Here is a 14,674-nt window from a genome sequence, read left to right on the forward strand (position 1 = left end):
GGTACTCATCAGTGTTGCGCGAGTAAAATCAGAATTCCAAAATCATGTTAATTAAGTCATATTATGATTCCAGAGTGTTCTCATTTTATGTCAAAACACCATCATGACTCAGATTGCCGTAATGCAAAACAAGCGCTATGTTTCCATCGCTGACTTCTCGGAATTATGAATCAAATGCACATAATCATGACTTGTGCATCCATTTCTTCTTCTTGGCATTAACGTCCCCACTGGGACAGAGCCGGTTACTCAGCGTAGCGATCCTGGACCGACCGGGAATTGAACTCAGACACCTTCAGCATGGCTTTGCTTGGTAGCCGCGGACTCTAACCACTCGGCTAAGGAAGGCCCATTGCATCCATTTATGATCATCAACTAAAAACAAAAAAAAATACAAGAACGGTGTTCGAACCAAGAACCTTTCGATTGAGAGCCACGTACTCCACTTCGTCATATTGGATTGTGGATGATCAGATCAGTCGATACAAAGCCCACCGCTTAGCGTTGTCGCTCTGGATGTTATGCTTATGAGGAATAATAATTATGGCTCCAGTAGATGAATTCCGGCGCACTTTTTCTTCGAAAAGAAGAAATTATCTTCCATAATCCACCAGCCAGAAAATTTTCTTTTCTTCGCCTAAAGAAATCACAATTTTGTAGTCATGATTTGATTTGACCCATATTTGTTAAGTAAGGTAATATGAAAAAAAAAACAATCAAACTGTAAAAATCTTAAGCTACACCCCACAATTTCTTTATTTGAAAACTTGGAAGCTACTGTACAAGTTTGAGCTAAATGCGTCAAAACAAGCTCGAAGTTAAGTATCACAATTTCAAGAAACTGAAAGCTTCCAAACAAAATTTAATTGCACTAGAAATAAAATTTCTGTGGATTAGCAGAGGGGTCGAATATCCCCAACTTACTTTTTTCAAATCAGATCATATTGAACAGAAACTCATCTAATATAAAAGTTTTTTAAATTGTGTGTTTGATTTGAATATCTTATCAAAGGTCTCCGTTAATCTTCCCAATGTATTAAAAAAAAGTGACGCTCTCAAAAATCAATTTTTGAACCGATTTTTGTTCTCTTCGGTTTATATGAAAGATATGGAACTCTAGAATAGATCACTTGACATTTTTGTGAGTATGGTCATTCTGGGCACAAGGACACCTGTAACCTGTTTCAGAAGGAATTGGAATTGCATATTAGGATGCGACTTATTTTTCTAAAGTTCTCAAAACCAAAAAATCGTATGCTCTTCTGAATCCACATCACATAAAAAGAGAAACCTCAAAGTTTGAGCTGAAAATATTGAGATTTGGAGGTGGCGCAAGCGCCTTGAAGGTGAATTTTCAAGTTACAAAAAATGACCTTTAGTGAAATCATCAAAACGTCGTTATTTTTAAACCAATTTTGAAACCTTTTTAAATTAATGAAAACATTGTAGAAAATCAAATTTGCCTAAAATCAGAAAAATTCTTAGTTTTTTTATTCTTCATTTGCCTAACTTATTGAGCTCTTATTCGCCAGCTTGGGCATCACCAGAACGAATTCAAATTGACAGTTGTTCTTTTTTTAGTACATTGTCAGTATTCTTATCTGTTTTATCGACTAAATCTATTTGTGGATCTGATCCGACGTTAGCTGTGATGTTGCTTTTTTATCAGTTCCGAGAGAAGTCCATTCTTCCTTGCCATTGGTCGATCGTCATGTTATCCGGGTTCATTAGAGCATGTTCGCTCAGAAGAGGGTCAGTTGTCAGACGTCTATGGTTGGACGGGTGAAGTTCGTGTAGTTTTCAAGCGGACCGACGAAGAGTTTTTTTGTTGGGGCTGGGAATCAAACTCATAACCATCCGCTTATGAAGCGAAGTTGCTCCACTCAAAAAAAGACTTAGTTGAAAATATCGGATTGTACTGTAAAAACATGTTTGTTCAATCATAACTTCATGAATACTCAACCGATTTTAAATCGTTTTACATGTTTTTAAAGCTAGTTTAATTGTTGTCAAACTGTGTATACAATACATTTAATAAAACAAAAAAAAGTGGTCTTGACCTAGTTATTCAACAAAAACTTTGATGAAAATATTACACTTCTTTGAGTTTTTTGGCCGGAAATTACATTTTTACTATAAAACTAAAGTTTATGTAACATCTTGTTTTAAATACGAGATGAATAGGGTAACCAATATATTTTGGACCCCTATATATTTTGGACCCCCTGGCCCATTTTCCTGCAAATTTCCCAGTTTAAATCGAAAGATCAACTCAATTCTCATGCCATATAGAAGGATAGGACTATTCCGCACTTGCATCAACCGTTTGTGCATAGAAAATGTGTTTATTTTATCTGAAATTAATTTAATTTAATCGGTTCATCCATGCAACCGTTACAACACGTTACACATAGAAATTGAAGCCGTCAGAAATTTTTCAAATGTAAACAAAAACTTTTTTCAAATCTCTGCACTAAAAGCGTAGAATTTCTTCGGTTTTCCATTGCCAATCGATTGATTAGACTATGGGCAAGCATATTATGCAAACAGTGTCGTGGACTTTGTCGCCAAACGATAAAAAATGCTGGGGGTCCAAAATATATACTTTGAGGGTCCAAAATGTATTGGTGTGTCCAAAATAATGAAAAACAGTACTTCACAATTCAATAATTTTCAACGTTTTTTGGACCCTACATGACCGTATGGGCATTTTTATCTCGTAGAGAAAGTTTTCCTCTACAATTTGGCAAATTCTTTGACTTGGTTACGCTGTGCAATCAATATTGTCAATATTGTCAAAAAAATATTTAAAAAATGTTGCAAAGATCTTTCAAAAGATTTAACAAATGAGAAAAACCTGAAAGTGGTTACGGATAACATTAATGGATAAAATATTTGAAAAAACAGGCATTTTCTGTTTAAAAATAAATAAAATAAATAAAAAAAATCGTTGAAAAGAAAAAGATAAGCTTATTTGATGTTCCAGGGATTTATTCAGGAATTCTTCCAGAGATTTCCTCGGAAATCCCTCCATGGGCTCCTGCAAGAATTTCTCCAGGGATCATTCCAGGACTTTAACCGGGATTCCTCTAGATTTTTTCTAGATGTTCCTCCAGGAATCCTTTCAAGACTTATCCAGGGATTTCTCAAAAATCTTCTTCAATAAAGAAGATCCTGGTGGAATCTCTAAAAAATATTCGCGGGATAAATCCTGGATGATTTTTTATGCTTTTTGATTAAATCTTTTCATGGGCAATTCTCTGTAAGAATTCATGGGCAAATCTCTGTAAGAATTTCTAAAGGAATTCATGGAGCAAAAATCCTTAAAATAATACTTCAGAGATTCCCACCGAAGTTTCTCCAGAGATTTTTCTAGGAAAATTTCTTCAGGGATTTCTACAGCTTTTTCTTCTCAAAATTCTCTACATTATTTCCTCTAGAGTTTGTTATATGGATGATCTGGTAGAGTATTAACTGTGGACTTTAATAAAATATACTTTTCGTCGACACAGTCTTTATTATAAAAAAAACGTTGAAAAAATAGAGAAGCTCATTTGACGTTTCATTTATTCAGTAATTCTTCCAGAGATTTCATCGGTAATCCCTCCATATAGGCTCCTGCAAGAATTTCTCCAGGGATTCTTCCAGGACTTTAAGGTGAAACATCTCGGAATTCAAAGATGGCCGATTCGTGCATCTACTCGTGTTTTCAAATGCACTAAACGGAAGAAATAATGGGAAAACGTTCCTGATCTTCTTATTTTAAGCTTTCTGCTAGTGCAAAAAGCCAAAATAAAAATTTCACTGTAGTATATCGCTTCCTTTGTGAAATCAATGCTTTTGAAGTTGTAGTGCAGTCTTGGAAATTGGATTCCAAACTGATTCATCTTAACCTGGTATTCCTGTAGGGATTACTCTAGATTTTTTCTAGAGGTTCCTCCAGGGATTGCTCCAGTAATCCCTTCAAAGACTTATTCAGGGATTTCTCATAAAGAATGTCAAAAAAGTAGTAGATTCTGGAGGAAACTCTAAAAAAAACGCGAAGGAAATCCTGGAAGATTTTCATTTTTCTTGAATCAATCCCTGGATGAACTCATGGGCGAATCTCTGTCTAAAGGAATTCTTGAAGCAATACCCGGAGGATTCTTTGGAGGCTCAGAATGAATCACTAAAAAAATCCACGATCCCTAGAGGATAACCTGAAAAAAATCTTAGAGTAAATCATGTAGCGATTTTTCTTGAGAAAGCCCTGAATGAATTCCAGAAGGAAAGTCTTGTGGAATCCCTATAGGAATTCATGAATTGTATGTTTTATCTGCTCCGAAATAATTCCGGGAGCGATCCCTGAACGAAATCTCAGGAATAATTCCTAGAGGAATCTCGAGAAGACTACCTGAGATTTTCCTGGAGGAATCCTTAGTCTGGTAGAATTTTTAGTGGAATATCAGGAGAAATTGCTTCAAGAGGGGGTCTTCCTTAGCCGAGTGGTTAGAGTCCGCGGCTACAAAGCAAAGCCATGCTGAAGATGTCTGGGTTCGATTCCCGTTCGGTCCAGGATCTTTTCGTAATAGAAATTTCATTGACTTTCCTGGGCATAGAGTATTATCGTACCTGCCACATGACATACGAATGCAAAAAATGGCAACTTTGGCAAAGAAAGCTCTCAGTTAATAACTGTGGAAGTGCACATAAGATCACTAAGCTGAGAAGCAGGCTCTGTCCCAGTGGGGACGTAATGCCAAGAAGAAGAAGAAGAAGAAGAAGAAGAAGAAGCTTGAAGAGTCTTTGGAGGAATCTCTGGAAAAGTCCTAGGAGTAATCTCTGCAATAATTCCTGGAAAATTTCCCTGGGGAATCCTTGGAGAAATCCCAGTAAAGATTTCACAGTAGGAATCTATGAAGGAATCACTGGAGGTATTCCGGCAAAAACTCCTTCAGAAACTCCTGGCGAAATTGCCTGTAGAAATAGCCATGCAAAAATTTCTGGAATAATTGTTGAAGGAATCCTTGAAGAACTCCTGGCAAGATTCCTGAAAGCTTATGGTATTCCTGGAGCCGTATCATAACCGGTCTAGAAAATCTGGTAGCAAACCCAATTTCTTCCTGGAGAAATCTCTTGCAAAACCGCTAGTGGAATCTCTGGAGAAATCGCTGTAGGGATTACGGTAGACATTATTTTGGAGAAATTTCTGGTAAAATCGCTGGAGGGATTCGAAAAATTTCATAGAGAAATGTCCGGAAGAGTCTGAACTAGGAAGGTTGAATAATATTTGTGTTTATTAGAACTGCTCCAAAAATATTATTCGTTGTACCATCTGGTGTATTTTCAGCTCTGACATTGTCATCCGTATTGACGAAGAGTTGCACAAACTTACTTTTTGACATCTAGTTTTAAAACGTTTATACCATGATCCCACAATTATGAACTGTACTAAATTTCTTCAGACTAAAAAAAAAATGAAAAAGTTCCAAGTTCCAATCTACCCAACCACTAAAATTCTCTCAATCTAGTATTTATTTAGATAGGTGTCGTTAGATGTTGATGTTATGCTTTGAAAATGTCATTAGTTTTTCTAAGGCTACATAGAAATGTTTTGTTCTATTTTATGGTGTAGATTTGCATTTAGATTATTTCCCTGGTTTTCCCCACGCATTATTATTTTGTAAATACAAGAAACATTGTTGTTACCAAAACACTTTTTTCCAGGGTGACACATCGGGCGATTACAAGCGAGCTTTGTTGGCCATCGCTGGATATGTGTAAAACGAGAAAAAAAACCTCAACTACCCCCATGTGACGATAACAACGACAACCTCGAACGACGCGACTTTCAACAAAAAAAAAACACTCACACACTTTTGAATGGATGTTGCACCTATCGTTGTTTCGCTTATTATTTGCAATGATCTGAGAAAAAGGCTTGAACAATATGATAATTTTACCCTCCAATTGCAACACACCCATAACAGTCCCGAGTAGACTCTCACAAGTTGTTATGCCTTTGCATACTGGTTTTCTACCCATAGATATTTAAGCAATATACATATATTTTTTCTACCCATCTATTTCACCCCGTCATAAAACGACTTACTGAGTAAGCAAAAATCATATTTTAAAACTGTTGTCACGTTAAGTGGAATTTTTCGTCTGTATTCTGTTATGTAAGAATAATAAAACATTATATTTGAAAAAAAAAAACAAATTTTGCTTTAGTTTTCTAATTTCATTTGTCTAACCAGATCCATCACTTTTCACGTATCATGTCTAATCTTTCATCACTCATCTGATCTTTTTAACTAATCATCAGTAGATAGTGGTTGTATGCAAATGCTCCACTTTAGAAAATTCTTCTGTTTATTCCAACTTTTGTGCACTTTTTTTTTCAATAACGGTTTGCATTACTCAAAGCTGGTTGCTTTTTTTTATCTATCTGTGCCACACCACAGGAGGACCTCGGAGGCGATAACGCAGAACTTCTGTACCATATGGCAGCTTATTAGTGGGATAAATTGGGTTTGCTGTTTTCAACCGATTCATTCCATATTAGGCATAGATAATTCGAATATCAGTATTACTCCAGTCCGTACTTTTATTTACAACAAATGTACTCGAAAACTAGGACTCTACATGAAATATCGCACTGTTTCATTATATGGCAAAAGTATAAATATAATTATACGTAATCGACTTAATGGTAATCATAATTGCTTTGGCTTTAAAAAGAAAACATACTTTTTTTTCAAAATTGTTATTGTTTGACTTAAGAACCAACTTCATTTTAACTATTTTTATTATTTACAATAGGTTTGTATGAATAAGCAACAATACGAACAGATGGCAAATAAAAACTGGCATTTATTTTAAATTTCATTATTGTTACTTTTAATATTCTAACATCTACGTCTTTCCTATTTTTCTTCTTTTTTTGATACCTTTAATTAACCAAATATGAACGACGACGCCGTAGAGTGTAATAGTCTGTGGTAATTTGTGCAACTTTTTAATTTACAGTATTCGAATCCTTGCTTATAGTAGTCGGTAGAGGAACATTAGGGTATACTATAGCTTGCTGGGTTCAAGTTCAGGTATGAACTTAAAAGTGTTGGAAATTCTATTAAACAAGGGTTACAATATTTTAGTGTCACATGATTCAGAACAAAAATACTTAAAATAGTCAGATAATCATTCAATCGTGAACTGCAATTATACTTCAAGATTAATTGGCATTACTCTGGCTGTCGATGTAGAGTATTCTTTCCTTAAATAGCCAACTTATAAGTAAAATAAGAGAGAACAAAATATCTTCTGTTTATTTCCTAGGAAATAATTTCCTAATGAAATGAAGAATTTTTTTACCTGTCATTACATGAAATGGCATTGCTGTGACTGCACAGAATGTAACATATCATGCAAGTTGAGAAATATTCTCATTCGGCTCTCTGGTATCACAGGTATCACTGAAAACATCTCGAATAAGTTTTTCTTAGAGAACAGGAGAAAAAGCAATGACTCCAATGTTTTTACGGATTTTTTTTAGCGATGCAAAAAAAACATGAAAGATTTTTGTAACAGTTTTCACAGTTCCTTAAAAAAACACTGCTTCAATGAAGTTAGAATAAATACTCCTTCATAGTTATTACCTTTTTATAATAGGGTGTCAAAATGGTCGTTCAAGAGTGAAATACGTAAAATTTCGCGAGGGTTTTTTAGACACAAAATTCATACTATGCCGCTTCTGTTTCAATAGAACTGCTTTGAAACTATTTGGCTAAATCTAATAAATGTTCCTTTTATTCCTTCTGTTTTATTCGCAGGAGGATTGCGAAGGCGACCTTGGAGACCTCTTGGCCACGTTGGCGTCCTATTAGACTGCTCTCGTGATTTATTAGAAAAAAGTTATTTGAAAGGCGAAAGCGCAAATTCAATTATGTTTTCCTTGAATTATTTGATGAAGTCTTATATCCGTTATGTAGTTTTATGCTCACCAGATTTTAACCATACGCAATAATTTCTTGTTGGTAATTGGATACAACTACCATTATTTTTTGTCCCCATTGCAATTGTTGGCATCTATATGACTGTATCGAAATCCGTTCCATTCTCCGTTCTTTTCTAGGATGACCTAGGAAGCGATTTGGGCAACTTGCTTGCCGAACTGGCTTCATACTAAGGCGCAGCTTCGCTTGTGAACATGAAACAATCTGTTATAATGATGAATCTTTAGGATTGTAAATGAAGAAACATTCAAAAGATATTTACATTAGCTTAAAAAGCATTTAAGCAGCCGGAAATAATTCGTCCATTGGAATAAATGAACCATTGTGAATTGTATCGTTGTTCTGCGTGAATTAAATAGTTTGTAATTGTGGCAAATCATACCAGTTTAACTTGTCATGCACCATCACTGTGTTGTCCACAAGTCATTTGTTTGTGACAAACATGATCATTTTCTCAACGTGATGACAGTCCCTGCTTCGTGCTTTCCCCTTCATTTCCCAAAACGCGTAACCTATTTCTTCACATAATCAATTGGATTTGCGGCGGTAATCATTCGCAAAAGCATATTGTACACACTTGATGATACATTTCGAAACATGTTTGAAAGCAATACCTTTCCTTTACAGGACGATTTGAGCGGAGACTACCGAGACGTTTTGGTAACTCTCACCGCTTTTTGAACGTTCAAATTTGCACCACCTGGGGGAAAATGTTTCAAGTATTTCTTGCTATGTTAAGTGTATTTATTGTCGTTTCTTTCAAATAACAAATGTACGCCTGTTTTGTTGAAAATTATCACAGATTTGGTCTGTATAGACAGTAACAGTAATAAAACACATATGTTTAAAACCCGTAGCCTAATATCACTTCTTCCGTACGCCTCTAATGCCAGCTTGACTGATTTGAAACTTCACAGCCATACGTGTCCGAAATAGTCCCTTTTCCACCGATGCTATGTGAACTCCTGCAGGATCCTCGTCGGACTGCCCAAGCACTATTCGTTGGTTGATCTTATGACTATGAGCATCTCCCAGAGCAGGTACTATCTTGGAGTCTTGTCCGTTAATTCGTGTCGTTACATCGTTGGTGATCACAATCTGAAGGTGAAACAATAGTCCTATGAAACACGTTTGGGACAGGCAGATAGAATTGATACCCACCGCACATTTATACTGATGAGCAAGAACGTGAAGCTTTGTAAGTATAACATGATCCACTTCTATTCTTTCGAAAGAATTTTCTATATTATTTCTGATGAGAAACGACACTGAGTCTAGCACCACTAATTTTATCTGAAAGTTTGAACACCTCATTACTACACATTTACCTCGCATCTACACATGTATGAGAAAACAACTACCTTATCTCCTGATTTTAGAAGCGAGCCAAGCGTTTCAATTCCCTCCAATAATTCACTGCAGCTTTGAATGTGCTTGTAGTAAACTCCGTTCATTAAACTGTCGACGGTGAAATCACGTGTGACCGTTGCTAACTCTTTCTTATGGATCTGCACAAGTTTCTGGCAGTGTGTGACGCATGCGGAAGCTATTTCTGTAGAGGAAAAAAATCTATTTCTAATAATAAAACTTCAAAGACAAAGTTAAGATTAAGAGAATTTTCAACAATGAAAAATGATTTTATACTATAAAGTTAGCTAGGAATCCTACCTTGTAATCTGCATGGATGAAAACCAAAGTTTGTGTCAAAATATATGGCTTTCGCGCCTAATCCTCCTAATTGAACAGGAATCTGAGTGTTGATGCACAGCTGCAAGCTTTAAAATGTATTAAAAATCAATAGATATTAGGGAGGCTAATAGAGGTAGGACTATATTTTGTCGGTATCGTGTGGTAAACTACATGCTCAGAGAAGACTATGAAACAACCAACATGAAAAGAATCGAAAATCCAATCATTAATAACCATAAATCTACATAAAATATGTTGCATCATTAATCAATAATGCTCTACTTACATCAAACATAAGTGACAAACTCAAAATTCAGTTGAAAATCCTCAGACTATTATCATTATTTGTCTTTATCATAGTAGCTTTCCGCTCTGTGCAAGTTTGCTATTAGATAACTAGATTTTGTTCAACCGATTGTTTTTACAACAAACTGGTAACATTTATAATGGTTTTCCTAATCAGATCGTTTAACAGATCAAAGAGCTTTCTTGTAGGCTTCACTAGCCAACGTTTACGACTCTGAACCAGCTGAACCAGCTAGAACTTAGGTTCTAACTATCATCGTGTGACGTTGATTGAAGCCAGTAGGAGTAATTGAATGCCATTTTATGCATTATGAAGAAAGTTTAATGGATCCATCCAGATTCCAAACATTTCTTTCGATGGCATATATACCAGGGAGTGGGACGTTTCGCATAATGGACATTTGACATAAATAGAATTATATGCCTGTTCTTATATGAAACTGATTTATGCGAAACGTCCATTATGCCAAACGTCCTCATGCGAATCGTCCTTATGCGAAACGTCTTTATGGGAAATGGGTCACCCCCTGCTCCTATCCCATGTTTCATGGAATTTCTCATATGCATAGGACAGTTATGCAAATAGGAGCAGTATAAGAATTCTTTAAATCAATCGCTTAGAAGCCTATCTCTCAGACTCTCAGGGATTTTCAGACTTTGGCTCAAGAAGCAGTTTTCATAATTGAATTGTTGCGCGCTCAAATCAATTCATTGAAGCTGATAAAAATAAAAATAAAGTATTTTGTTGGTAACGTCCTCACAAATTTTGGTTTTACTTTCGAATAGTTGATCTAATCGGAAAAGATATGCTTTTTTGATTGAACAAGCTTCTCAATTTTAGGTTACAATTTCAGTCCAATGGAATTTTATTTAGTTTTCCGACAAACATTACGAAATGAAATGGCAGAACTTTTGTCGTTGAGAAATTTTTCGGTTTTGGTTTTTACCGGTTAAACATTGCCAGAAGCACTGCACTAGTGCTAAATACAAAAACAAGTTTATTTTGCAATTCTGTTGCAATTCAATCAACTTTTCATTGGGAAGTTGATCAACATAACGGCCTACTTTTCCTACCATAAGAAACAATGCTGAAAAGTGCTTTTTTCTGTACTCTTTTCGGTGCTGTACTGTTTAGTAGGTGTCAACCGCCTATCCTATCGCATATTCACCAAAATGGTTTTGCATAGGATAAATCGATGTAGCGTGGCCAGATTCATTTCTCGATCGCGTGCACTGAAAAAATAACAATTGTGATTGAACATTAAGGAAAAAGATTAGGCATCGAACAACTAAAGTTTATGCATTAATGACTATTTTCTATTCTCTTTCATTTATTCTGGGATTCTTCCTGAAGTTCCATCTAAGATTATAAATAGAATCACTTGATGATTCTTCAAGAAATTCAACAGCTGTCTGGGATTTTTCTGGAAATCCTCCTGGAATTCCTCGGAAAATCTCACAGAAATTCTTCCTGGGATCCTTCATTAATTCTACCGTAAATTTCTTTGGAATTCCAAAAATCTTTCTTCCGATAATCCTCAAGTATCAAACCGAACCCGGTACATGTGTACTGCGGTTCAAATAATGACACGGTTGAAATCCACGCGGATAAATTTCTACGATCATTAATGGAACTTATTGGTTCAAATTCAAGCAGATCAACTAAGATCAATGCTTTAAATAACATTTAGCAGTAACTTTATGAAAAAGCCAAGGATTTTACTATATCATACAACTAGACATGATAAGGAGAAATCGATGAGCTTGGATATCAACTGTTTTTTGTCTGTCCCTTTATGCCATCGCTCTGAACCTCGGATGCAAACGAAGATTTGCACCAAAATTTGAACCACGGTTGCAAACGAAGTACAAATGGACCGGTTTTCGAACCGGCGTTTGAACCGATGTTCACTTTACACATGTTTGGGTTTAGATTCAGGTTCGAGCGTTTCGGTTTGCACATGAGAACAGAGTACAAGGAGAGTACGAAAACCGCCTGAACCAACGTGTTCGGTGTTCGTTTGGGAAGACTGATCTCGAGCTGTTCCGACCAAAAATCCGTTCGGATTATTCCAGAAATGCTTCTGGGATTCCTCTTGCAAATTCTTTATGATACTGCAGAAAATCTTTCAGAGAATCTTCCGATGAACCCTTCTGGGATTCTTCCAAAAATCTGTTGGGAATCCTTCTGAAATTATTATTAGCTCTCTGGGATTCTTTCGATTCGCTTTGGGATTCTTTCGAAAATCTTCCTGGGACTTTCTCTTGGATTATCCCGGAAATTACTCTTGGATTTTTATGGTAAACCTTCCGGGTTTCTTCCGTAAAATTTCCCCGTAATTTTTGCCGAAAATGTTTCTATGACTGCTTTTTAGAGGGATGGAATTCTTTAAAATGATCTGAGATTTTTCTGAATATCTTTTGAAGATTTCTCCAAAAATATTTCGAGGTTTCTCACAAAAGTCCTGCAGGATAAGAAATCTCTGGGAATTATTTGGATATCCCCCTTAGATTCTCTCAGGATTATTCCGACTCTTCTGGGATTCTCTAGGAAATCCATATAAAACTATAGTAAAAAAATCTTTCACTGTTCACTGTTTTCGGTTCAAATTCATGGGATTCTTCCGGACATCCCTTTGGAATACTACCGGAAATCCTGTTGAAATTCTGCCATATATTTCTCGGGGATTTATTTGACAATCTTTTATATGGAAATCATCCGAAATTTTACAAGAATTGTATCAGAAATTCTCCCGAAAACTCCTAAGAAATTGTTTGGAAACTCTTCTGGCCCTCTCCTAGAAATACTTCTTCAATTATAACGGAAATCCTGATTTAATCTTCCCAGAAATCTTTCTAGGAAAATTTAGAATATCCGTTTGGGATTCTGATATTCTAATACAGTTTCTCTGTTACTCTTCGGGAAAATGTTCTTGATTTTTTTGATTTATCAGTTAATTTCCTTGGAAATTTTCTAAAATTCTTGGATAAATCTTTAGAAAATACCTCTTGAATTCAAATGGAAATCCCATATGAAAACTTCCGGACAGCCCTCTGGGACTATTACGAAATACCTTTGAGATTCTTATGGAAATCTTTCTAATACTCTTATAAAAATTACTCAGAAATTGTTCCGGAAATTCCGTTTGTAATTCTTCCGTAAATCTTTCTAGAGTTTTCCGGACATCGCTCTGGAATTATTCCGTAAAATTTTCAAGAACTTTTCCGGATGTCTTAAAACATTCTCCAAAAACTCTGAGAATTTCCTGAAAATTTTACAGGGGTTTTTTCCGAAAGAACTTCTAGGATTCTTTTGGATATCACTATGAAATACATCCAAAAATGCATTTGTAATTCTTCCATAAAACCTGTCTTTCAGTTCAGATTTTTACGGAAATCCTTAAGTAATTCTGCCAGAAATCTCCCCCAAAATTCATTCAGAATTCATGATTCTTTCGCAAATTATCAAAAGCTACCCAAGGGGCCATGTTTACTATGGTTATCTAATTCGATAACGAAATATCGAGTTAGGGAGAATTACTGTATCTTCTATTAGAGCAACATTTTATAAAGGTATTTCCTACTAAAACTAGTAGGCCCACGTATGATAAATAAATTACAATTAAAATTACACAAAACAAGTGAGTCACTTCACTTACGACAACTTACGAATGCTAAAAGTAAACCAAAAGTATATTAAGGCGAAGTAGGCCGTCATTGAAATTTGTACGGATCGTTGATGATTGTTGCTAATTCATCTCACGATTTCGACTCAAAGAAAATCAGTTGGTTTTGCACTGACACAGATGAAAAAGTACCTATCAGCTTACTTTATGCTTGTTAGCGCGTACACTGATACTTTTTTAAGTCAATATAAACTATCTAGGGACCCAGATAGCTGTAGCGGTAAACGCGCAGCTATTCAGCAAGACCAAGCTGAGGGTCGTGGGTTCGAATCCCACCGGTCGAGGATCTTTTCGGGTTGGAAATTTTCTCAACTTCCCAGGGCATAGAGTATCTTCGTACCTGCCACACGATATACGCATGCAAAAATGGTCATTGGCATAGTAAGCTCTCAGTTAATAAATGTGGAAGTGCTCATAAGAACACTAAGCTGAGAAGCAGGCTCTGGCCCAGTGGGGAAGTAACGCCAGAAAGAAGAAACTATCAAGACTGAGTTTTATCACTTTGAAATGCAAGCTGATATGTCATCATTTTTGCTAAAACGAATGACGAGCTACTTAGCCTTAAATACATTTTCTAGGCGTCAGATTTGAACATCAGATTCTGTTAATTTCATCATTGAAAGGAACCCATCCATAGATCATTAATAATAACAAAATTTGAATTCAAAAGGCTGTACTTACCACATCTGGGTCTTTCCGCTTCCGGGTGGACCGCACAATTCCGTGATCATTCCAACGGAAATGCCATTACCGATTGCCTGGTCCAGATCTCGACAAAATGTCACGATGCCGAGCTGTTTGCTTTCTTCCCTCCACAAATCCAAACATGTTTTAGTAAACATTTATGGTACAACACTGTTAAAATACTTTAACTGTAATTATTGGTTTAAAATTAATGAAAAACTAATAATTCGATTGCTCGTACTGAAATTGCTGAAAGATTCGCGCGGGTTTGTAAGTGAACTCATCTTGTTGGTAAATAGATGGCTGCGTGCT

General features: G+C 35.9%; 2 protein-coding genes across 11 annotated transcripts in view; one reads left to right on the plus strand and one right to left on the minus strand.

Annotated features, from left to right (window-relative positions):
• LOC5574667 (annexin B9) overlaps window positions 1-8,853 on the plus strand; it is a 23,364-nt gene extending 14,511 nt beyond the window's left edge. For 2 of the 10 annotated variants that reach the window (XM_001655194.2, XM_021853206.1), the window contains one exon: window positions 8,117-8,378. In XM_001655194.2, coding sequence (XP_001655244.1) covers window positions 8,117-8,170 — 54 coding nt within the window. In that variant the 3' untranslated portion in view covers window positions 8,171-8,378. Of the gene's footprint in view, window positions 1-5,706; window positions 6,075-6,446; window positions 6,871-7,814; window positions 8,379-8,624 lie in introns of those variants that run through there. The other 8 variants (XM_001655196.2, XM_021853205.1, XM_001655193.2 and 5 more) reach the window with 5 other exon arrangements.
• LOC5574670 (DNA repair protein RAD51 homolog 3) lies at window positions 8,730-14,659 on the minus strand. The gene is made up of 5 exons (XM_001655197.2): window positions 14,360-14,659; window positions 9,666-9,772; window positions 9,359-9,549; window positions 9,159-9,290; window positions 8,730-9,095 (listed from the first exon to the last, which is right to left on the minus strand). Exons 1-5 carry the CDS (start codon window positions 14,518-14,520, stop codon window positions 8,862-8,864), a joined length of 825 nt encoding a protein of 274 aa, XP_001655247.1. The 5' UTR covers window positions 14,521-14,659; the 3' UTR covers window positions 8,730-8,861.
• Between the last annotated feature and the right edge of the window lie 15 nt (window positions 14,660-14,674).

The sequence above is a fragment of the Aedes aegypti genome, chromosome 3, assembly GCF_002204515.2.
Source record: "Aedes aegypti strain LVP_AGWG chromosome 3, AaegL5.0 Primary Assembly, whole genome shotgun sequence".
Classification (NCBI taxonomy): domain Eukaryota; kingdom Metazoa; phylum Arthropoda; class Insecta; order Diptera; family Culicidae; genus Aedes; species Aedes aegypti.